General features: G+C 45.7%; 1 protein-coding gene across 3 annotated transcripts in view; it reads left to right on the forward strand.

Moving 5' to 3' along the window:
- Ano6 (anoctamin 6) overlaps positions 1-25,583 on the forward strand; it is a 176,378-nt gene that overhangs the window by 144,636 nt on the left and 6,159 nt on the right. For 2 of the 3 annotated variants that reach the window (XM_057791986.1, XM_057791988.1), the window contains 9 exons: positions 3,384-3,526; positions 5,839-5,916; positions 9,968-10,193; positions 11,209-11,378; positions 11,577-11,674; positions 16,527-16,657; positions 18,372-18,577; positions 22,338-22,540; positions 24,178-24,283. In XM_057791986.1, coding sequence (XP_057647969.1) covers positions 3,384-3,526; positions 5,839-5,916; positions 9,968-10,193; positions 11,209-11,378; positions 11,577-11,674; positions 16,527-16,657; positions 18,372-18,577; positions 22,338-22,540; positions 24,178-24,283 — 1,361 coding nt within the window. The remainder of the gene's footprint in view (positions 1-3,383; positions 3,527-5,838; positions 5,917-9,967; positions 10,194-11,208; positions 11,379-11,576; positions 11,675-16,526; positions 16,658-18,371; positions 18,578-22,337; positions 22,541-24,177; positions 24,284-25,583) is intronic. The other variant, XM_057791987.1, reaches the window with a different exon arrangement.

Below are 25,583 nucleotides of genomic sequence, written 5' to 3' on the forward strand. Positions count from 1 at the left end.
TCGCTCAGCCCCCCTCCCTTGCAAAGGGGTCATGATGTTCAGGTTGAGAACCACGGGGCTAGAGCCTCCTGGTGTGTGGTTTGCCTGGGTATGAACTACAGGGCTAGCCAATGGAGTTCAGCTTACTATATTACAAGGACACAGAACAGAAGATACAGAATGGCAATTCCTCCCATTCTAGGACACACAGCTTAAGAGCCCACACTCATAGTTCCAAGGTGTACCCTAAAACACTGGGTAATTGTGCCCCCATAGCGTTCTTGGATGTTAATAATATGAAGAATCCTGGTCCGTTATTGCAACCCCTGGGGTTTGCCTTCAAGGTAGAAAATATGCTAGCAAGTCTGTATTTTCCACCTGGTCACTTAACTCCCTTCAAATTCAGTTGCTGCCAAGGCAGAACTGCCCAGGAAGTAAACAACTGTCAACCCTTAAGGTCGGGAGTAGTGGGAAGGGAACCACTAGTCTCCTTAGGTGTCCATTAGAATGGGTCCTGTTGCTCTTTGAGAGGAAAGTTATCTTCATGAATCCTCCTCTATTGATGGAGTTGCTTCATAGATTCTGTGTGTGTGTCATGGTCTTAAAAGTGGAGAAAGTCATTCTCGGGTAGATTAAGCTGCCCATGGCCTCATCAAATAAGAGCTCTACAGAGTTTTGACTTTTCTCAACCTCCAATCAGTGATACATACATTGTGAGCCAGATATGGTGACACACAGCTTTCATCCCAGCACATGGGAGGCAGAGGTAGGCAGATCCCTGTGGTGCCCAGGCCAACCTGGTCTACATAGTGAGTTTTAGGACAGCCAGGGCCACATAGAGAGTCTCTGTCTCAAAATAAATAAATAATAAAATAAAAAACAACAAAAAAATGTACATTAAAATTTGCAACAAGGTTTTAAGAAAGAAGTGGAAATGTTTGGTATATTGATTTAATTATATTTTAATATTATGCTTTGCTTAGGGTTCAGAAAATTAGGAATGGGCTAAAGAAGTATCTCAGTTGCATAATCAAATAGACCTCCATAGAGAGCTACATCCAAGTAACTTTTCGGCAGCCATGGTGCTTTCTCCAAAAATAGATCATATGCTAGCACACAGAGCAAGGGTCTACAAACATGAGAAGACTGAAATCACTATAGACAACTGTGGGCTAGAGAGATGGTTTAACAAATGGTGCTGCTCTTACAGAGGACCTGTAGCTCCCGGTGCCAGATTTGGGCAACTCCCATTACCTGTAGCTCCAGCTCCTGAGGATCCAATGCCTCTGGCCAGGCACCTGCAAGCACAGTTTTTAAAATAATAATAATAATAATAATAATAATAATAATAATAATAATAATAATAATAATTAAAAAATACATTTAAAACAGAACAGGCAAATTCTTGAAGATCAAACAATACACAGTTGAATAATGAATGAATGGGTCATTAAAGAAATCAAGAAACAACTCAAAAAAAGTTCTGAGATGCAAATGAAAATTAAAACACAAACCCACTAAAAACCTGGTCAGTGCGATTAAGAGTTGTAAGGACATTTATAATTACAAGTACTTACATTAAAATATAAGAGAGGTGGCAAGTAAGGAATTTAAAGTACCTTCAGGCCTTCAAAAAACAAGAAAAAGAAAAGCCCAAAATCAGTAAGCAGAAAAAAAAAATAATTTAAAAGAGTGTAGAAACTAATGAACTGGAAAATAAGCAAACAAGACTCAGTGGAATGAAGCGTTTGACCCAGGTCGACTGGCGTAGCAGAGAGTGGTGAAGTTAAAAGTCAGAGATGAGCAGGCAGTGATCGCTGGGAACCCTAAGAATGGTTCCTCCCGCTGAGGTTGTGGGGTACTCAGTTTCTGGGACATTCCCTTTCATTTATTCTGTCAGTGCATTTGTTAAGTGCCTAGTGTATGCTAGTGCTTCATCAGCGAACAGAACATCCCTGCCTCCATGACAGTAACCTAAACCTAGAAGTGGCTGCAGGTCAGGCTTGCCTGCATGCTACCTGTGTTGAAGAGAAAAGGGGCTGACAGAGGAAACGGGGTGCTCTTTGTGTGAGAGGGTATGCTTTATTAGAATGACTCTCATCGTTACCAGAGAATGGAGTCAGCTTCTGGAGCAAACCATATACTTGGCAGAATTCTTGGGTAAATGAAAGTAGGCCTTCTGTTTGATAGGCTGTGCAGGTATTTTCTGAGGGCCGTTAGATCCATAGTCAGCCTCAGAGGGCTGCCACAGGGTGGCTCCTGCTCCCCAGCAGGGGTCTCAGGAAATGTCTGCCAGTTGAGGCTAGCAGAGCTCCTATGGGTGACAAGACCAGCAGTCATAGCTTGTTCAACAATACTGCCTCGTGTGCTGAAGGTGTTCATCCAGTGATGGGCAGGTACTTCGTTTCCCCTTAGGCAAGTTCAAGGACACTGAAAGGCCTGGGGGCTTTTCAGTGGAACCAGTATTCTGCCCTCCATGTGCAGGAACCAATTCCACGGCAGGCCACTTCTGCTCCAGCTGACCATTAGTGAAGTCGTCACACAAGCAAGGCTGGGAAGTGGGTGCTTGAGCACTTCATTGGCCTTCACCCTGGGAAGGTGTTGAGTTCAGGCTCCTTTTCCAGCATCCCAGACTCTCCTCCTAGCTTCTGGCTTTCCACTCTGCTTTGCAGGCCCGGCTCTCAACCTTGACTGCAAGAAAAAAATAGCAACAAACCCCTGTGTGCAGGCAGCGTTCCTCATTCCCAGCCCGGTAAACCCGAATCCTCGGGGCTGTTGCCTGTGCTTGGGATTTTTTAAAAGCTCCCCAGTACCTCTTATTTGCAGCTCAGTGAGACCTACCTCTGTAGACCCCTCCTTTGGTGATCTCCTCCACCCTCAGCCCCGACACTTAGACTCCCGACATGGCTGGCCCTTCCAGTCCCCTAGACTAGACACCCGCCCACAGGCACACATCATCCCTGGCTGTCCAAGTTACTGTTCTGTTGCTGTGATACAATACAGCATATAAAAGAATGTTTAAGTGGGTTTCCTGTTCCCGAGGGTTAAGAGTCTGTCATGGTGAGGGGGTAAGAGGAGGATGAGGGTGTAGGGAAAGGCCGAACCATGGACTGCTCTTGAACAGTGAACTATTGGTGTGTTCCGTTGGCGAAACGAGGGTTGCGGGCTTCGTGTCCGACATGCGTGCTTGCCTTCTGACCATTCCCCTTGCCCCGCCCAGACCCTCATGTTTCACAGTATTTGTAAATTACCAACATTTTCATTAAAAAAAAAAATTCTGGCTTTCAAATGTTATTTAAATCTATAAATCGATTGCGCTCACCCCAAGAGTGGAAGTGGTAATTCCCAGCGTGGCATTCCACACCTGCCTCAATGAGCCATGCTGTCCTCTTCTCTCTTGTCAGTTACGCTGTTTTTGGAGTTTTGGAAGCGGCGCCAGGCCGAGCTGGAGTATGAGTGGGACACGGTTGAGCTCCAGCAGGAGGAACAGGCCCGACCAGAGTATGAAGCCCAGTGCAACCACGTGGTAATAAACGAGATCACTCAGGTACATGTCTGTCCTGCTTCAGTGCACGCTTCCCCTGCAGTTCTCAGCTAGGTGATGCAGTGCACGCTCTCACTGTAGTTCTTAGCAGCATGATGCAGTGCATGCTCCTCCTGCAGTTCTCAGTAAGGTGATGCAGTGCACGCTACCCCTGCAGTTCTCAGCTAGGTGATGCAGTGCACGCTCTCACTGTAGTTCTTAGCAGCATGATGCAGTGCACACTCTCCCTGCAGTTCTCAGTAAGGTGATGCAGTGCACGCTCCCCCTGCAGTTCTCAGTAAGGGGATGCAGTGCACGCTCTCACTGCAGTTCTCAGTAAGGTGATGCAGTGCACGCTCCCCCTGCAGTTCTCAGTAAGGTGATGCAGTGCACGCTCTCACTGTAGTTCTTAGCAGCATGATGCAGTGCACACTCTCCCTACAGTTCTCAGTAAGGTGATGCAGTGCACGCTCCCCCTGCAGTTCTCAGTAAGGGGATGCAGTGCACGCTCTCACTGTAGTTCTCAGCTAGATGATGCAGTGCATGCTCTCCCTGCAGTTCTTAACAACATGATGCAGTGCACGCTCTCCCTGCAGTTCTTAGCAGCATGATGCAGTGCACACTCTCCCTGCAGTTCTCAGTAAGGTGATGCAGTGCACGCTCTCACTGTAGTTCTTAGCAGCATGATGCAGTGCAGACTCTCCCTGCAGTTCTCAGTAAGTTGATGCAGTGCACGTTCTCCCTGAAGTTCTCAGTAAGGTGATGCAGTGCACGCTCTCCCTGCTGTTCTCAGCAAGGCGATGCATTGCATTGCTTTCTCTGAAGTGGTTCACCACACAATCCACCAAGCCACCATGGGACTTGAACAGTGCAGATACTTGAGCCCGTTATGGCATCTCTGAGGTGCCACATGTGTTCTGAGCACTGCTTAGGACAGTGTGTGGAGACACTCTCTACAATAATGATAGAGCACATATATTCTAGAGAGAGAGTGGCATGGTTGTGTAAGGAAAGAAATGTTGGCATTACAGATGTCTCAGGCATCTTCCTGGCAGTCAGTTTGCATCCTGAACTAGCTGTCCCTCTCTGGTGCTCAGTCACTGGCCCTCCTTCTGCTTGGGATGTGCACAAAAAATACTGTGGCTCTTAGTCTAAAGTCAGAAGGGGTTGAAGGAGGAGAACACAGACTGAGATCCTACTGCGGGCCAGCACTGTGTAAGGCATTTGTCACTGGGAGAGTGTATTTGCTACAACTACTGCTGCAAACAAAGAAAAAATAATGCTCCGTGTTTCCCTGTTCATCCCCAAACCCCCAAGAGCTGATTTCTGAGTTTTCCATACTTTCTGTCAACACAGGGAATTCAGAGCAGTCCTTAGTCACCATTGTGGGAACAGTTTTGAACAGGGAGGAATGTCTCCTCTTGTAGGTTTCTAAATTAGCCCCAGATTTTCAGGATATGGGTTGTAGAAGGCAGGGGCAGGAGGGACAGTTGAGCATCCTCATTTTATAAATAGCATAGCAGGTGGCATTTGTCTCTTGGGATGCAGGGAGCCCCCCATTCTGAATAATGACTGCCGTTTGCTGGAGAGGACAGGGCAGTGCCTGTGGTCGGATATTTCAGTATGAAAGCCGAAACTCGAGTAATGACAAAACCTGCAGAGAACCAAAGCAGAGATGGTCTGGCCGTTTAAAACTGTCAACTGATGAATTAAATCACCAGCTTGCTAAAACTTGTGAATGAAATCTCACCTTCCTTATCCCGCATGTCACCTTTGCTGCCTCGTGTGTCCTCCCTGGGTTAGAGGGGAGCTTAGGGGCTGGGGGATTCTGGATCTGTGCCTCAGTTTCCTCATCTATAAAATGGAAGTGATAGAATGTTTCCATGTCACCATAGTGAGCGTTGACGGAGTTCATGAGTAAAACCCAGGAGAGTACCTGGCCCAGAGCGAATACCAGCCAAGGTTTGCACCTGGTGTTGCACTCTGGCTGTTCGAGGTAAAGTAGGAGGTGCCGTGTGTTCTTCTCTTAGTAAGCTACAAGGTGGAAATGCTCCAAAAATTCAGGTTGCACCACGTTAACATGTAAAGCATTAGCAAAACCCACAGATCTGATAGCCGAGAGCACACGCCAAGCGCGTTCAGTGCCCAGCACCAAGCAAACAAATGCTGCACTTGGCCTGGTGTCTCTGAGATTCCTAACTGCATAGCTACGAGCGAGTATGCTTGCAAACTGGGCTTTGTTTGTTGTTTGCTAAGTCTGAGGTCTGTTGACACACCCAGAGATATCAGCAGCTTTATTGGAGTTGCCCCCTTGACCAGTTGTTCTTCTTCATCAGGAGGAGGAGCGCATTCCATTTACTGCCTGTGGGAAGTGTATCCGGGTCACCCTGTGTGCAAGCGCTGTCTTCTTCTGGGTAAGAAACTGTCACAAGCTTATGTTTAATTAATTTTTTATTACATGTCAATATTTTTTAGTATCTCATTTAATACATCAAGGAAAGTGCAAGTCAGGTGTGATCTCTTATGGAGAGGTGTGGGGTCGTGCAGAGAGATGGCTCCTGAGTGCTCCCTGGCTGCCACATGGAGTATTGCCGGGTTGGGACACCTTCCTGTGCACCGAGGCTTTTTGTTCCTTCTACCCCATTCCTGCCATCAGGTCAGCAGGTCAGGATTTCCAGCTGCTACTGAAGAAACCAAGTGGGAGGCAGTAAAACTCTCAAACTCAACAGCAGCAACTAAAATTAAAAACTGTAGGGATTTTCATAACAAAAAGATATGCCAACGAAGAAGGCACAAAATCTAAAAAGAGGTTAAAGAAGCTTTAAAAACTGATTTTAGTGGGAGCGGGGACAACATTGCTAAAAACACCTGACTTTACAAAATAGTTCTGGTTTATTAATAATTAAAAGATATTATTAATACAATTTAATGAGAGCTTTGTTTGGCTTAGGAATAAATAGATTAAAGAGTGAGATGTGACAGCCAGATCCAAGCTCCTCCGTCTTGTGATTTAATGTATAAGAAAGGAAGGGCTATGGATCCTTACTGAGTTAATGAACAGTGGGAATGCTTGCTCGCTGGTGGGGAAGGAAAGGTCAGGGTCGTACTTTGAACCACAGGCTGTGATAAATTCCAAAATGCTTTTTAAACTGTAAGCCATAAATGAGGAATATATGTGAGTGACTGCAGTCTGTAGGTTTAGAATGACTTTCTGACCTTCGCTGGCAGCTGAAGACATTCCAGAGCAGAGTAAAGATTTAGACATACTGAATTTAAACAAAATGCCAGTAGAAATACAAACACAGAGAAGGAATGATGCAAGGACCTGTGTTGGCCGTGACACAGGTGCAGCGGCTCAGCAGCAGGTGACAGTGTGCAGATGTGTGCACTAACCAAGAAAAGCAGTGGCCCATATGGGGAACCATCATGACCCCGGGAGGATTAGCGCACGTCATAATGACATTCTCCTTTCCGCCTCTTTGGAGACACCCATGTTGAGGTGACAGGCTGCAGTGTCAGCCCCTGCCACTGGGGCGGGTGATTTTGTTTTTCCTTCTTTCCTAGAAAGCAGTTTGACAGTGTGTATTAAGATGTCCTTGGGTTGGATGTGGTGGTGCACACCTTTAATCCCAGCACTTGGGAAGCAGAGGCTCTGTGAGTTCGAGGCCAGCCTGGTCTACAGAGTGAGTTCCAGGACAGCCAAAGATACACAAAGAAATCCTGTCTTAGAAAAACCAACAACAACAAAAAAGATACACTTAGAAAGAAAAATTTATATGCAGTAGCTTAGTTTAGCTTCTAGAAACTATGAATCAAGAACTGTATCAAAATCCAGAGTGGTTGTACTGATCTGTGACCCTCGTATTCACAGAGCCTAGGCAGGATGGTTTCAAGTCAGCCTGGGTCACATAGCTAAGCTGGATCTTGTCATAAAAGGGAAAGGGTTACAGAGAGGTCAGATTTCTTCAGAGACATTATCTGATTTTATAACACATGTGCACACACATAGTCCTATACACACATGAACACCACAACCACCATTGTCCATCCTACTCCACACTTAGCCAGACAATGGAACATTGTACATCCTTACAAAAGAATGTACATGAAATAGCCATGATGTGTGAAATTCTTGAAGTTTATGATGAGTTAAAGGGAAGGAAAAAATACGAAAGCTGGCTTCTAATATGCCAATAAGGTATAGTTCTGAAAGAATTTTGCTTTTAGTTTATTAGTGAGTGATCTTACCTATTTTTCTTCATATTGCTTTTTTATAATTAAAAGATTTTTTTTTAAACTGTGGGTGATAAAGGCATTTTCCATTCGGAGCCTATGATAACAAAATAGGGGAAGATGGGTTTCAATTCCTGAGACTGGACTCCAGGTCTGAGGTTCAGTGTTGCCGAGGGCTAGTGGCTGTAACCTAGGTAGCATCCAGTGGACACCCAGGAGGCTGAGAGTTTGGGAGAGGATGACCTTACAGAGCATAGCTGGGCTTTTCTCCTAGACAGGTTCAGTGTCTCTCCACCATAGAGCACTTGCAGGTTCTCTAAAGTGAGCACACCCTACAGTTGAGTCTAAAAAATGTCATAGAGTCAGAAAAAGATAAATCTGAGGGGAGAAAGTGCCCTGCTCAGAGCAGATGCCTGGAAAGTTGTGGAGGCCTACGGGATTGTCACCAGAGATATCAGTCTTACTCAAGCCAAGGGGGAGGCCGAGCTGCCAGGGTCTGTCTTTGAGCGGGAGTGACTCCAATGGTTTCCCTTCCTGTCAGCTCAAACAGAACAGATTCTCACTCTTTCAGCCTGTGTTTCCTCCTTCTGACATTGCCTACTGTGCAGACTGCTTAGGAGAATTTAGTAGTGGAAGGGTGGTGAGGTTGACCGTATGCGCCCCAAGGCTGCTCTGGTGATGAGTAACCAGAAAAGGGATTGCAGGGTGATTATTAGAAAGACTTCAATGGCCTGGGTGCATTATGCTGGGGGAGGAAGACACCACATTTCCGTTTTTCTCAGCCTTAGCTAATTTACACGTACACACACACGCAATCCTTTTCATTTCACAAGACTTAACTGTGAAAAAGAAGGGATAATGAGCGAGATTACAGGAAAACACAATGCCTTCTCTAAACGCAGATTGCACAAGTAAGAAAATGTCTCTTTAACTCTTTGGTCGCCATAATCACAGCTAATACTACCCAGTGCTTTTCTGAGGCCTTGGCATAGTATTTTCCCTGTAGTATTTTGCCCATTGCCTGAAGAAAGTCTATCCTGAGGTTATATGAGGTTCCACAACCAGTGGCAGAGGTGGGGTTCATATGCAGGAGTCTATAGCTCACCCCTGTATGTTGCTATGATTTCCTGACCCATGCTGTGCCTTGCTTGGTGCTGAGTTCCTCTTCTCTGTAGCTTTTCCCCAGCTCTCCTCACGAACATTCAGACAGAGTCCATGGTTCTGAAGTATATCCAAGAAAGAAGATATAGGCATAGGGCATCTTGGTATAGGGCATCTCCAAGAGTGTCCAAATCAGCGGTTCTCAGCCTTCCTAGTGCTGTGATCCTAATACAGTTCCTCATGTTGCGGTGACCCCCAATCACTAAAATTATTTCATTGCTACTTCATAACTGTAATTTTGCTACTGTTATGAATCGTGATGTAAATATCGGATATCCCTGATGGTCTTAAGCAACCAATGTGGAAGGGTCTTTGGACTGTGAAAGACGTCTAACCAACTGGTTGAGAACCACTGGTCTAACTACTATTGTATCAAGCAAGGAAAGGGTGTGTAACATGCAATTAACGCTGACCAGAGAGAGCTAACCTGTTTACTGAGAAAATAAAATTCCACCACGCGTAGGCTGTGTAGGAGGTGACCCAGAGGTCCTGTGGAGTAGGACTCAGAAATGCCGCAGGTCCGATTGGGGGGTGCGGGTTGAATGATTGAGCTCAGGAGAACCCGAATATGTAAAGCCTAAACTCTGAAAGCTGCCAGAACCAGCGGCCCAGTATCTTGGTCAGTGCTCCAGTTAGTCTTCGTGACTGACTCTCTGCTGGAAGGAATGACTCTCGGTGGAGCAGAACGGCTGAAGCCACACAAGGGACATGCTCATTGCTTCTGTGACCGTGAACTCTCCTTCCGCCCAGAATGTTACTCCACTCTTGTGCCGTCTGGAGATAACTCTCCTTCTAACGTAGACTTTCCTTCTTGGCACTCTCTTAGTTTTAGGATAGTTGTATAGAATATGTAGTGAAGGAGACCATGTCTCCTCTTGCCTGGTCCAGTCTGACTGTCACCAGTATCCCACTCTGGTTGATGTTCCCTCTTTGGGTCCCATGTTTCTTCCCACCCAACCCCATGAGGTGTCCTTCATTCGGCACCTGCCCCCGTTTTCCTCAGCACCGGACCAGTCTCGGTGCCGATCTGACTCCCGCTAAGGCTCACGCTGCCATTCCTGGTGCTTTCAGATCCTGCTCATCATAGCTTCCGTGATCGGCATCATCGTCTACAGGCTGTCCGTGTTCATTGTGTTCTCTGCCACCCTCCCCACCAACCCCAATGGGACCGACCCCATCCAGAAATACCTGACTCCGCAGATGGCCACGTCCATCACAGCTTCTATCATCAGCTTCATCATCATCATGATCCTGAACACTATCTACGAGAGGGTGGCCATCATGATCACCAACTTCGGTGAGGTCCTGCCCGGCTGGAGTGATGGCCGAGATAGCTGTTTTCATCCCTGTGGGTTAAAATTCTTAGGAAGTTTTGAGTGTAAACGTATTTCCTCTAGCCCATATGGGAAGTATGTTGTGAACATCTCTGTATTAGAAGAAGGGACAATCAGACACAATGGTGGGACTGTCCAGGGTCTGTAAACTCATCAGGGTGAAGAATATGTCTGGTTACATTAGATCATGTGTTCTCTTGCCGAAAGTAAATGGTCTCTTTGTTGCAAACTAGTGGAACTCCAGTGGCAAGTACGCTGTCCAGCCAAGGAGAGACAAGCTGTCACACTGGTGCATGGCATCCCCCATGCTGTCTGTGTTAATACAGTTCTCATCAGCTCTGCCTGATGTAATGGGTGCTGCTTCTGGTTGGCTTGCATCCCAGGCAGCTGCTTCATGTTAGGGGCTTCCCACACCCTGCCTGCATCCGGGTCATTCTCAGAATGACAGTCAGACTGGCTGAGATTCATAGCTAGGGGGACAACCTTTTGTGCTTCCCAGATGCCTCCAGCCAATTGCCCCGTTCTACTGTTTCCAACAGATCTTACAACTCCAGAGGACAAAAGAGTTGCCTTTACCTGGCAGTACACAGCTAATTCTCTGTGGGGTTCGGCATGTCGCTTAGTGGCGGAGGTTCTGGATTTGATCCCTAACACCACAACAAAATGAACTCTGGTGTCTTAGACCAAAACCCTCCTCGCCCATTTGATTATAAAGTATTGATAATTTTTAAGGAGCGGTTAGTAAATGTATGTGTGTTGCTTGCCTTGGAGGATATTGTGTCTATATGGAACAAGAACTCATATGAATGTGTAAACTCAGAATTAGCACAGTGGCTATATTAAGAAATGAAAAGCAGATTGAACTGAAACAGTGTGAATTGTATTCCTTTCGGCGTGCTATCTCGGGTATCCGAGCCTTTGATTAGGGTCTCAGAGCCGTTCCGGAGTTCAGTGTCTTTGCTGTTGTTTTAACCGCAGAACTCCCAAGGACCCAGACTGACTATGAGAACAGCCTGACCATGAAGATGTTCTTGTTCCAGTTCGTCAACTACTACTCCTCGTGTTTCTACATCGCGTTCTTCAAGGGCAAATTCGTCGGCTATCCAGGGGACCCAGTGTATTGGCTGGGCAAGTACAGAAATGAAGAGGTGCGAGAACAGAGCCGTGTTACTCTCTTGACAGTTGAAGCTGCCGCTTGCTTTCCCTCGGCTGCCTGATGAACAGTGACTTCCTTGTGTATTTCTGAGCTATTTTTAGCCTAAGAGCATAGACTGAGATGTTAATGTAAGGCCCCTTTGCAAGTTATACCCCTAAAATCTGAATGTTGTCCTCTTTGTAACATGCAGTGTGACCCAGGCGGCTGTCTCCTGGAACTGACCACACAGCTGACAATCATCATGGGGGGCAAGGCCATCTGGAATAACATACAAGAAGTGCTGCTCCCGTGAGTACTAGCTATGTGGTCCTGGGTGTCAGGACGGGGGACAGGTCAGCCCACCCACTGAAGTAATGTGCTCACATTGCCATACATCGATCCCTCAAGCAGACTAGCATCCATTGAAATTAATGGCCTTTAGAAAAGATGGTCTCACCAGTGGCTTATACGTGTTTCATGCTTATATGCGGGGGCCCAGCAGATGGCCCAGTTGCAATGTGCTTCCTGTGTGAGCATGAAGGCTGGAGTTGGGAGTCCCCAGGACCCATGTGAAAAGCCAGGCATTGTTGTACACACCTGTAACCTCTGCGCTGGGGAGATAGAGACGAGAGGATCCCCGGAGTTCACCGGGCAGCCAGTAAGCATAGCGGAATCTGGAAGCTCTGGGATCCATGATAGACCATGCCTGGGAAAAGCTAGGTGACAACTGATCGGTGAAGACACCTAATACCAGCCTCTGGACTTCACACGCTCCTGCACAAGCATGCATACACATGTGTGCTTGCACACAAGCACACAGTAGTTCTATAAGACCGTCATACTTAACAAAAATCCCACCTGCTGTGGCGCATGCCTCTTAGGCTGTAACTGGTGGCTGACTGAGCAGAGGCCCTTGAGAAACGGCCTTTAGAGCCGTGAACTAACATTGCCACACATCCACATAGAATCCCCACCCTCGTGCATGTAGAAGTCGTTAATAGTAATGTGTTGCACACCTAATATGTTCCAGTCTCTGCAGCAAGTTCTGTGTGTTTCCTTGTATATGTTTATGTGCGCGTGTATACATTTGTATAGTTTACTTTTCTAGATCTTACTTTAATCGCTTTTTTGCTAATGAAGGTCTGTGGCTTAAAGAGGTTAAATGGTCTACCCAAGATCACACTGGCAGTGAGAGGTTCAGCTCCAGGATCCCATGACTCCAGACTCGGGGTTGTCAAAAGCAGACATCTCCTGTGATCTACAAGGCTTCAGAAACAGTTCCCATAGGGGTGAATGAGAACAGCAGCAAGGCACAGTTGCCCTCCAGATAGTTAGCAAGGCCCCTATTGTGGGATCTGTAGACAGCCCAGCACCGTCTGCATTCCCTGCAAACAGAACCCCTGATATAATAGTTTTCCATTGCAATTTAACAAATCATTACGAAGTTAATGGGTTAAAATAAGATTTGAAGTCCTTCAGTCCTGGAGGTCAGATGCCTAACGTGGGTCTCACTGAGCTAATACCAGGGTGCTGGGTAGCCAGGGCCTTTCCAGAAGGTCTCAGGTGAAGCAGCATATGACTTTCCTGGCCTTGCAGCCACCAGACAGACCCTTCCCTTGGAATGCTGTCTACCATGCCTCTGCCCCCCCCCCCATCATCTAGGATGGTCTCCTGCCCTAAAGTCAATACTTCCATAGAACCCAGTGCTCTTCAGATGTTCTGGAGATGGGCAGGGAACCTCTTTGGGAGGCCAATGCTCTGCCCACAAGATTCCTTTTTCAAGCTAGTTTCTGGTTTCCATTTTTGCTTTCACGAAACACCTGATCCCCCTTGTACTACTTTCCCTCCTCCGTGAACCCTTTTCTCTTCCCTGTCAACAGCAGTGTAGAGTGTCACCTCGCCTTAAGGCCTCTCGAGCCGCTCACTCAAGCAGGAAGGTAAACTCAGAATTTACATCTCGAAATTCAAATCCAAAGTCTTCCACCCCACTATGCGGTGGGATAGACTTGCTCACAACTCAGCACCTGGTTTAGTCCTTCGCTGTGTTCCCCACCACATGCAGTTTTGTCTCTTTAACTGCCATGAATCTTGGATCTTTGCACCGCCAGGTTTCTGTTCATTCTCTCTGGGATAGTTAGCTGGCTGGGTTTCCGTGCGTCCACATCTCTGGGGCTTTTTCCTCTTCGGTGTGAGCTGTCAAGGCCCTTCTCAAAGCTAAGACAACACTCCCATCCCAGGAAAGGATTCCAGCTTTAGCTGTGAGATAACTTTAATCCTGCTGCACAGAAAACAACCCTCCCTTTCATCAAGTTCATAGCCGTGTTTTTCCAGATAAGTAAAAGTAGGTCATGCGCAAATCATGCTGTTTCAATATGAAAATGTATTTTAAAAAAAAAACTTAACCCATTCTTGTACTACTAAAGCAGCATTTTCTGAGCCAAGTAGATTATTTAACACTGAATTTTTTGTACGAGTAACTGCTTGACAGTGAGCTATTTTCTAAGGTTTTAAAAGTTAGTGGAGGAAGGTGTCTTTCCTAAATTAATCCTGACCTCAAGTAAGCTTGCTCTCACAATTACAGAGATCTCCATTCTGGCCAAAGATAATGACATCATGGTTTTAATTTCCTTCCCCTGGCTTTAGACCTGAGAATGCCAAGTCTTGATTAGAGTAGTGTCCCTGGGGCTGTGCTTCTGTGTGCACTAGTCTCTTGGTTCCACACAGAATCCGGTGCAGTGTGTGCTTGTTACCCCTGCCTTCCAGAACCTCACTCCTCTGAAGAGTGTTCGAACCAGAGAAGGGCCATCATGGCTTCTATTGAGGTCGCTATGTCAAGAGAGCACAGTGAAGGGTATTTGATGAAAATTTCTTAGACGTGGTCATTTCAGATCCACACCGTTCATTCCACTCAGATCCTAGACTGAACGGAGCCTACACCTAGTTTGGTCCCAGGTCCAAAGCAGGCGCTGGGCATGAGCCCTTGAGTAAATAAATGATACGGTGTTTCGCTGGACCCAGAGAATGTCGGCCCTCAGGTCCTCCCAGCACTGATATTCAGGGCATGCTAGGTATTTCCTTTTCTTCACAAAAGACGGTGTTAACACTAAGGAATGTTATGAAGAGCCTAAAACACCTAGAACATTAATGTCCATAGATATTTAGCCAGGGGATGGCTGTGACATTTTTTTTTCTTTATGTAGCTTTTATCTTTTCAAAATGACCGTGCACTTATATAACCAGGAAAGGGACTGTTGCAGTAGAAAATGCCTGTCTTCAAAAGAGGCTGTGCATGAGGCACCAGAATCACAGTCCAGGTGTGGTTTTGTTGTTTGGTCTGTTTGGGTTTTGTTTAAAATCAAAACAACAACAGGGAAAAAACTCAAAAGACTCAGGGCAAAGATGGATGGGTTTCTATTAGAGATGAGTGATTCAACTCAGGAAAATGGAGCAAGAGGGCTAAAGCCAGGCCAAGAGTCACGTGGGAAAACAGCTTGGTAGAAGGGGTCTCTGCTGAGTTAGGTATGGTGCTTGGGTACCCACCTGTGTTTAGGGCTCCTGGAGTGGCTACAGCATCGCAGATTCTGGTGCTTCCTCAGATCTTTGGATGGACATAGAGGAGGCTTTGCTTTGCTGTCCACAAATATTCCACACCTTGAAACCAAGGCCCAGTATCATATGCTCCGTCTTCAGTAGCCTCTTCCGGTTAGCTTGTTTTAGCCATCAGGAAGCCCTGTGACGTGCTGGCCTCTCACCTGTCATGAATTCCATCCATCAGCCCTGGCCAGTGTACATCCACAAGTTGTTTTTTTTTTTTTTTTTGGTTTTTTGAGACAGGGTTTCTCTGTAGCTACGGAGCCTGTCCTGGAACTAGCTCTTGTAGACCAGGCTGGCCTTAAACTCACAAAGATCCGCCTGTCTCTGCCTCCCGAGTGCTGGGATTTAAAGCGTGCGCCACCACCGCCCAGCTCATCCACAAGTTTTTTAACTTTACCAAAGTAGAGCAGCTAGGAAGCCGGAGAATGTGGGTTCTGATTCAAGGGCATCTGAGTCTGAGTTCCTTCATTTGCCCAGCCTCCTACAAAGGAAGTGAGGAGAGATGGGGAAGCTGGGGCTATGTTCTGTGGAAGAGCATAAGCCTGGGTAAGCCTTACCAGCGGTTCAGGACGGCTGGAGAGAGAGAGACCAGCAGCAGAGAGAAGCCCCACATAGTGAGCCACCTCTCACCAGCCTCGAATCTTAAGCACTGTACCATTTTCTTGTAGCGTTTGTCTTTACAGTCCCGCCGTGAGTCCTGAGTATCAGAATTCCAAACCCACACAAACCTGTCGTCTAACAACCGAAGTATAGGAGATGCATGGGTGGACTTGAAGCCAGCTGTTACTTGATGGGGTGGAGGTGCATGGCCAGTTCTGTTGCCATCTTGGGTCTGCTTTCAAGGCAGCTTGCCCTGGGAAGGGTGGGGAGCATTTATCAGGGACACAAGAAACATGGTGTTCAGAAAGCGGAAGCAGATGGCTGGATGGGGGCAGTATGCAGGGCTGTGCAGGGCTGGCTTCCCACCCTGATCTAGAGGGCATACATGTCTTCCCTTCTCCTGGCGTTGTTTGCTTCAAGGCAGAGTCTGAGACCTAGTTTATAATTGTTGTGCTTAGTGTTCTGCCGTAGCCCTCACGTCCCTAAGAACACCCCTGTCCTCTCTCTTAGACCCCACCCTACTGCTCCAGCCTTGCTTCCTCCTTCCTGAGACCACAAGAGCTTCTGTTTTGAGCTGTCTGCCAAAGGCGGGTCCGCTCCTGCCTCAGGCTGTCAGTAGCCACTCGTCCCTAGCCAGGAGGTCCTTTGTCCCTTTCACAGCCTCACACTTACTGTCACCATGTGAGCATCCCCAGTTCCCCCTGCACCCAATTACAAACAGAACTTGTCTGCAGCAGGTACCATCAGCTGCATTTGGCTTTTTTTTTTTCACTGACAATTTTCATGCTAGAAAAAAAAAATGTTCTTAATGAAAAAAATGGAAAACTGAAGATATTTAGCATGCAGAGGAAAAACTAATTTCTTGGGAGGATTACATATTCAGCTTTGAGACAGCAAGAAATACATCATGATGTGGCTCTGACAATATTCGTTCTGATTTATAATTTGATTTTTTTTTCCCTGGCAGATGGGTCATGAATCTAATTGGACGATATCAGAGAGTTTCAGGGTCAGAAAACATAACTCCACGTTGGGAACAGGATTACCATCTGCAGCCCATGGGCAAGCTGGGCTTGTTCTATGAGTATCTTGAAATGAGTAAGTATTCGGTAAAATCCGCTGGGGTATGTGTTGGAGCTGAAGGAATCTGTTGCTGAACCACAGAATTATTTAGCATATTGCTATGGGTAGTATGTTTCCCTCCAGCAGACAGAATTATATAGCAGAGAAAAATCAAAAACTTTCAGATATGATGTCTATGTGTGGTTTTGTTAGTATTCATGTTGTTCAAAGCTAAGGATTTATTACCAGGCAATGAAATGGAATTTTCCCTGAGGTAATCCTTCGTTGTTAGTTCTCAAGGCATTCTGATCATGCTGTCTGTGAATGAACCCCAATCACTACCGTTAGTTATGATTCACTGAGCTTAGGCCAGAGTCCATGCGGGTACTGCTATTAGCCAGAACAGAGTCACTGGACAAGCCTGTGAGAACATGGTCCCTCACAGCAGGAAGGGTCCCTGTCCCCTTTCCAATCTCATTCCTGTTCTAGATGGCTTCTCGTTTCTTCTGGGCAGGGTTTGTATATGGTGCCTTGATTGACCGTATGAGAGAGGAGCCAATCGGCTGTCCTGGAGTTAGGTAGCACAGACCCTGCCTCACTTTCTTGAATGTCTTGTCCATTTGTGAACTACCCGCATAGGCTCTCTTTCTTCATTAATTGAACATGGTTTTGAGCTCTGGTGCCTTGAATAGATGCATCTCAGAACAGATTTTTTTTCTTTTCTATTTATTTATTTATTTATTAAAGATTTCTGCCTCCTCCCCGCCACCGCCTCCCATTTCCCTCCCCCTCCCCCGATCAAGTCCCCCTCCCTCGTCAGCCCAAAGAGCAATCAGGGTTCCCTGCCCTGTGAGAAGTCCAAAGACCACCCACCTCCATCCAGGTCTAGACAGATTTTTATCCAAAACACTAACCTTCCTATTGTAAATGACATGCTTGTATCTAAAAGATGACTAACCGTTTACGTATTTTGCGTCTCTACCCTTTGACCTAACCTTTGCAACAAATCACAATTTTTTAAGCTTGGGAAAACAGAAAAACGGGCATAAGAACCTGACAGGCCTTGTATGTATGCATAGCGTTCGTGTCTGCTAGGATAGCGCTTCCTGCAGACAGGAGGTAGATTATTTAATTGTAGTCTATGTATAAATATCTTCTAGAAAACATGCATAACACTCAGAAAAAAATTGTCTGGGTGAGTAAACAGTCCACTCTGTGTGCGCATCAGCCTGGGGTCAGATTTGAAATTTGTGTTTGCTTTTTTTTATCAAGATTGAGTTTTATTAAGGGCACAGCATCAGCACGGAATGGATCGCAAACCAACTACTAACTTTCTCTTCCCAAGCTATTACCAGCATTAATAAGTAGTAGTTCCCAGGCACAGAATATTATATATTTGAGCCTCTCCCCAGCACAAAGACTTCAGAGGAGGTTATTTTCCCCCCAATTGATTAGTTACATGAATGGCTTTAAGGAGAAAGGTTGATTCAAAGAGCTTCAACATGGTGCTTCTTTTGAGTGGACATGTATAGAGGAAATAAGCTGTACTTAGCTTCCTTTCCTAGATTTCCTGTCTGCATTTTGTTTAATCCGTCTTGTTGTGAGTGCCGCCTTGTGATTGGCTGTGAATGTGTCCCCTCACTCGGGTGGGTTCTTTGTTTGCCTTTATCTTTCTTTACGAGAGTGAAGGGAAATACGTTGTCCTGCCGTCTGTCCTTCCCTCCATGATGTGTGTCCGTTCCATTGACAGTTATTCAGTTTGGGTTCGTCACCTTATTTGTGGCCTCTTTCCCACTGGCTCCCCTGCTGGCCCTGGTGAACAATATATTGGAAATAAGAGTGGATGCGTGGAAGCTAACAACTCAGTATAGGCGCATGGTGCCAGAGAAAGCCCGGGACATCGGCGCGTGGCAACCCATCATGCAAGGAATAGCCATCCTGGCTGTGGTGACCAACGTGAGTAGTTCCGGGATTGTCAGGGTATTCCTTCCACTGTTATGTTTATGGTCTGGGTGTTCTGCCTGCTTGTATGGGGACCACACGTGTGCCTGGTGCTCAGTGAGACCAGAAGAGGATGTGGAAGCCCCTGGAACTGAAATTTCAGCTGGTTGTGAACCACCATGTGGGTGCTGGGAACGGAACCCAGGTCTTCTGCATGAACAGCAAGCGTTCTCAGCAAGACCTGAGCTATCTGAGCTATTTCTCTAGCCCCCAGGATGACTTTTAGCTGCTGTGCAACTATCCTTTTACAATTACATTTTAATTGCTTATGATTCTTATTGACTCACCGCATCAGGACATCCTCCACAGGGAGTACTGTTTCTCCCCTGCTGAAGTCTTTATCCAAAGAAACAGAGTGATAAGTACTTGCACTTTTGACTCGTATATGACGTAAGAGGCATCACCAAAGGGTGTTTTTAAACACAGACAGATAGGAGTTCATTTGGCATCCAAGAAATCTAAAAGCATCTTACCACATATCACTATATATTCTAAAATGACATTTTAAAATATTAACTGCACCTACAGGGAAACCCTGTCTTGAAAAACCAAAAATAAATAAATAAATAGAATAGAATAAAATATTAACTGTGATGAAGGAGAAATTGGCCATCCTAACTGGGTGTTAGTTACCCTCCTGTCTCCAGGGAAACAGCTCATACAGGAGGTGGGGCAGTCCCTGCGCCATGGCTGCAGCAACCTCGGGAAAGAACACAACTGGCTCCTACAGTCTGTACAGGCTGTGTGTCTGGGCGTAGGCCAAGAGGCAGCCTTTAGGCAGAGCAGCGTAATGCCAGCCTATTAAAGGATCTCTTGCCTACAAATATCCTCCAAACCAGGGTTATTTCTACCCATATTTCACCACCAATCTCACCAGGCCAGCTTGCCAAGCAAATGATTTTTTAATTTTAGCTTCTTAAACCACAGTTGCTGAGTCCCCATGAACTAACCCCTGCGAAAGCAGAAGAGGGCGAGGCAGTGTCTGTCTCAGGCTCCGGAGGAAGGAAGTGGCTGTGGAGTCGGGCCATCTGAGTTCCACTTCCCACACCACAGCTTGAGCTGTGTGATCTGTACACTTCAGAGCCCCGTTTCATATTTGTTAGATGAACGATTCAATACTCAGCATGGTTTGGGAAGTCAGTGAGCTACAGCAGACACACGGAGCCTGGTCCTCGTTCACGTAGTCGCTGCTGTTTAACTTCATTACCCGACATCATTAACGCAGCTCCCTGAGGACTCTGACAGGCACCAACAGGAACCTCAAAACCATCACCCCCTTGACTGGATACAATGAACAAGTTATGTGGAACACAGCTGTCACCCCACCCCCACGAGTTTTCTGAATTGCAGCCTATCTCTAGCTTTGGGGAACTGATAGATTAAATCAGATTCTTTCCACTCAAATAGCCCCTAGCTTCAGTGCCCACTGTGTTTCACAATGAAGAGTGATGTTTAGCACCATGACAGCAAGGCCTTTCAAATGCTACAGTCAAGAAAGCACGAGTCTGCCACAGCCAGTGCGCTACAGTGCGTTAGGCAGGGCAGGAACGTGGATCTGTGTGCTTTAGGGAGGCTTTTGGCAGGAAGGTTTGAAACTAAAAGGGTTTTTGTTTGACCTTCAGAAACAAACAAAAATATTGATCTGGTTCAAACTCCTGATTCCTCAAGCATTCTGGGGTGATTGTGTTAGATACCTTTTTCCCTCTGTCCATGCCATGGCACAGATCGGGGATTGACTGGGTTTCCAAAGCACTGTGTGAGTGTGAGTGTGTGTGTGTGTGTGTGTGTTTGTGTATTCACACAGGCTCACACACTCACACACATACCACACACACACACACCAACTAATTGGGACTGCCAGTTATTTTTTTCTATAATATACTCTAAACAAAGCCCTTTACTAGATTTGTGTTGTTTATTAAACTATGGAAAACCCTTCTCTCCACACTGTTAGCATTTGTTACACTTATAAACGCATTGTAAATATGCATACAGGTAACTGTGAAACATGAGCTGTTACCCCACCTATATAACCCTCCCCCTAAAACACCCACGTGGTAGTCAAAACCTAGCGTGTACATAAAAGAAGAAAGAGAGGCCACCAAGGTAGGAGACGCCAAGCAGACGTGTGCTGTGAAGTCATTTGAGTTAAGGCCGATGGCTCCAGAAATAAGCGCAGCTGACATTGGTGTGCCTTGCCAGAGCATCTGCTATTGAAGAGCAATTTTAATTTATTTTGATATAAATGGAACTTGTGTGTAGAACAGCATGGGAAATGAGGCGAGCTACGTTATGTGTATTCTTGCAGTGTGTGTCAGCTCAGTTCAGGGAGAAAAGGTGCCTTGTCAGAAAACGAGAGAATTTTCTTTTTTCTTGGAATTTTTATACTTTCCTGAAGCACGTCTTCTGGTGATTCTGTAAAAAGATGGCATTGAGCTAAATGATAGCAGAAAAACTTCATCTACTGAAGTCTGGCAAACGCCATATCTTCTTGTCTTACCTTACTCCTGACAGGCGACACGCATGCATGCATAGATACATACACACACACACACACACACACACACACACACCTCACTGCTGACAAGCAGACACACATGCATGCATACACACGGGGTGGGGGGGATGATTGAATCCTCACATTGTAGAAACCAAGGAGATTAGCTTGCTTTGCCTAGATCTTGTTTGTCACTTTGTGGTCTTCCTGCAACTAAACCACATGTCCAGATGAATACTATTAAAAATCGCTTTGCACCAAAAACATGTCTATTCTTGTGCTCAGTTGGTGCTTGGCCTAAAGTGCATACCTTTTGTCCTTCCTGCAAAACAATTTCATATACCAGAGTTGAAAGCCCAAATTAAAGATCTTTGGGGAAGGTCCATGTAGTTCTAAATAGGCTTTCAGCCTAATATGATTCTGCCTGGGGATAGACACGGACTCATAACTGACCTGTTTACTCCTCCTATGCAGGAACATGCTAAACCGTGTTATATGATAATTTATGATTTCAGAACTTTATCCAGTTAATCTTTCCGAAGTTTGGCTGCTCAGATTAGATGTTTTAAAGCTGGCATTGTTTCCTGACTGGGGGAATAGAATAAACCCAATCTAGTTTATCAGGCCATGGATTATCTAAGTAAGTCTAAGACACCTTGGGGGGTAAAGAGTGTGAGGTTAGTGGCCATTTTATACTATGCATCAAGAGGGATGTATTTTGTTCAATTCTCATTCTTCTTTGAGAGAGACAAGTGATTTTTGTGAAAAAAAATCAGTTTTGTATAAATTCTTTATTCTACAAATAAGTTAATAAAGCAAGATTATCTTCCTAATACGATATATCAGCATTCTGATTCTAAATCATGACAGACTTCCGGCTGTCTCAGGTAGAGCTCTAAGGTTAACTAGATATTGCAACTTTGAGCAGCACGGATTTACACACAAGTTATGCAAGCCAGTCCTGCTCTTCGTGGTGCCACAGTGCAGTTATTCTCAACCAGTTGTGTTTAAAGTATCTCACAAGCTCAGCAGGCAACTATTGGGCCTTTCCTCATGCCTCCCCTTAGAATTGGAGAGCCCCCCCAAAAGCATCTTCTGCTTTAAATATGTATACCTCACACTTAGAGTCACAACTTGGTAAGACCGCAATTCTGCCCTACAGTGAGCCATGGCTACCACTCTAAGTTGACATTTCCTTCCTTGTTTTCCACAACACAGGCCATGATCATTGCTTTCACATCAGACATGATCCCCCGCCTGGTGTATTATTGGTCCTTCTCCATCCCTCCCTATGGGGACCACAGTACCTACACCATGGATGGCTACATCAACAACACTCTCTCTGTCTTCAACATCACCGACTTCAAAAATGCAGACAAAGAAAACCCATATGTTGGACTTGGCAACTATACCTTGTGCAGGCAAGTTTTGATTTATCTGTCTAAAAATGGACTTCGTCTTATGAAAGCCTCTTTGGTATGTGTGATAAGACTCTATCTGATTGCCGGGCGGTGGTGGCGCACGCCTTTAATCCCAGCACTTGAGAGGCAGAGGCAGGCGGATCTCTGTGAGTTTGAGACCAGCCTGATCTACAAGAGCTAGTTCCGGGACAGGCTCCAAAAACCACAGAGAAACCCTGTCTCAAAAAAAAAAAAAAAAAAAAAAAAAAAAAAAAGATTTTATCTGGTGTCATTTCAGTCTGTGTTACGAGATGGTTTTCACGGGGCTTTCTTTTCAGCAATACTCAAAAACAAGTAAGCAAAACAGAGCTAACAAAGGCCAAGTGCAGAACTTTTAAACCAAATTTGAAAGGCGTTCAAATGGACATGTAACTGATGGAGGCGAGGAGCCTGTGAGCCTAGAAATGGAGACAGCTGAGAGTTTTACATGGTGAAATCACTTGGTTCTAAGGCTGCCTTGTGAGGCTGGGGAATGTAGCTCAGCTCGTAGTTCTTGCCGTGCTTGCATAAAGCAGGAGTAGCCGTGCCTGCCCGCAACCCCAGCACCAGGGCAGTAGATGCAGGTCAATTACTTCTAGCAAAGTCAAGTTTGGGATACATAGTGAGTTCAAGGCCACCCAGAGATACAGAACAAAACTATTTCAGCAAAATAAAATAGAAGAAGAAAGAAAGAAGCACGCAGGCTATGGTTCAGCGGTAGGAGCACTTGCCTACCGTGGGCATGGCCCTGGGTTCTATTCCCAGCAGTGAAACGAAAGAGAAATAAGCTTAAGGACAGCACAAAGCTAATGATGACCCTCTGGCACCTCACTGAACAACAACATAAAGATGGATGAATAGGATATCGCCAGTGCTCTGCGCTGGTGGCTGGGAGGTCAACATGGATAGTGCACCCCAACTCACTTACCAGTTGGTAGTAGCTTGTTGAACATGTAGGTCATGCAAATTTATTTTCCCTATTACAGATTCTTAAAAGCAAATTTATTTAAATCAACTGTTCAAAGCCATTCGGGTTCAGATTTTCAATAACACAAACTAAGGCATCAGACAGAGCAGAACAACTGTTCCAAGTGGCCGGCCTGCCTGTTCGGACTGCACATATTCTGATCTCAGCAATTGCGGTCTTGTGGGTCTAATAGTTTACAGCTGAGAAATTAGAAGTGGGCAGCTCGATGAAAACAACAGAGTTAGGTGAAAAATTAACCTGCAGGCAGTGATGGATGCTCTAACCCAGTCGGCCTGGTGATCCCTTATGGAAATGTCAGGTCTGATGCCCAAGATAGCTAAATCGTTTAATGTCTTTTCAGAAAGCAGGGATAAAGTTGGGAAAAAACATGGAAATACTTTGTTACCTTATAAAGATGCACCTTATTTTACACAGCTAGAATCCATCATTTTCTGATTATGCACTCAGGAAGTTACTACATACAGGTTAATTTTCTTCCAGTATTTGATGCCAAACTGAACTTTAAGTGAGATGTGTGTGATGTCCCCTTAAAAATCATTGTGTCAAGGACGACTCTGGTTTTAAATTGGGTTCTTGTTTGCGATAGTAATCAAAAAGATTTGTCTGATAACATGCCTGGTTGTGTTTTCAGGTACCGTGACTTCCGAAACCCACCCGGGCACCCACAAGAATATAAACACAACATCTACTATTGGCACGTGATTGCCGCCAAGCTGGCTTTTATCATCGTCATGGAGGTGAGAGGAGTGTGCTCTGAGAGGGACAGCCTTGCGTGGACCTAGGCCATCTCTGTCCTTTAAGTGCTGGCAGCTCTGTGGAGTGAATCGCCCTTCCTTCTTACCGCTTGCTAATGGCTGTCTTAGGACACAGACCAGTCAGTGTTGGCCTGAGAACAGACCTTCCATAACACTCTGAATGAAATGGCCGTCTGCTTTAAATGTTAAAAAACGGGCCACGTCGAGGGAGATTCCATTCCACTCAACACAGTCCTAACTGGGTGTCTCTCGTCCTTTGGGGAGCTGGACAGCATGTTGGATTGTGAAAGGCCTCTGCCCGTGAGGCTATGATGTGTCTGTTTCCAGCTGCTGCAAATAGCACACCAATTCCTTCTAGTGTTTCTCTCTCTCTCTCTCTCTCTGTAAAATTAGCGCAGAAAACGACACAGCTGTAGGTTGTCAATTGAGCTAGCCAATGTCTTTCTCAGACATTTGTAACGAATTACAAAGCCTCAAAATTTGTTGTGCAAAGAAAGAAATCAACCCTTGCTTGTTTAAGCCACTATAGGTAAGTTTTCTGTCGTGTATAAACACCAGTCCAACAAATTCTGAGATTTTGCAATCTGATTTTTTTTAAAAAAAAAAACACCAAAGACTAAGAAAATGGGTGACGGAGGAGAGGAACCTTTCCATGACAGACAAAATGTGTTGGACATGGAGCAGGAAGTACAACATACGTCATAAAGGAAGACGTGACTCACCAAAGATAGGAGGCAGAGAAAAGAGTCAGGTGACTGACCAAGAAAGCAGATTAGAATGGGGGAGGATTCTCCGCAGCAACCACAGAGCTGGCAGGGACAGCTCTAGTAGTTCAGAGTGCTCACCTAACCTGTAAATGCGGCGAGAGGGAGTAACTGAAATGTTTCCACAACAGAAGCCACTGGTGAGCCACAGGTCTTTACAGGAAGTGATGGCAGACTTTCAGAGAACACAGATGGGGAAGCGTTCCTTGACTTCTGGGAGGCTAGAATAGCCTAGAACACAAGTTCTCAAGCTGTGTGTCATGACCATTGGGAATCCATGTTTTATGATGGTCTTAGCAACTGTCACGCAACTCGGGAGCAAAATTACAGTTATGAAGTAGCAATGAAAATAAATTTATAGTCGGGGGTTCCTGAGACCATCGGAAATGTGTGTTTTCTGATGGTCACAGCCTACAGGTTGAGAACCGCTGGCCTAGATCCTAGACACAGACGAGCGTAGGCACAGAGGCGAAACTGCTGGACACAGCGGCATGTTTTTATACCAGCGCTGGAGAGGC

The sequence above is a fragment of the Chionomys nivalis genome, chromosome 17 (genome assembly GCF_950005125.1).
Source record: "Chionomys nivalis chromosome 17, mChiNiv1.1, whole genome shotgun sequence".
In the NCBI taxonomy this organism is placed as follows: Eukaryota; Metazoa; Chordata; class Mammalia; order Rodentia; family Cricetidae; genus Chionomys; species Chionomys nivalis.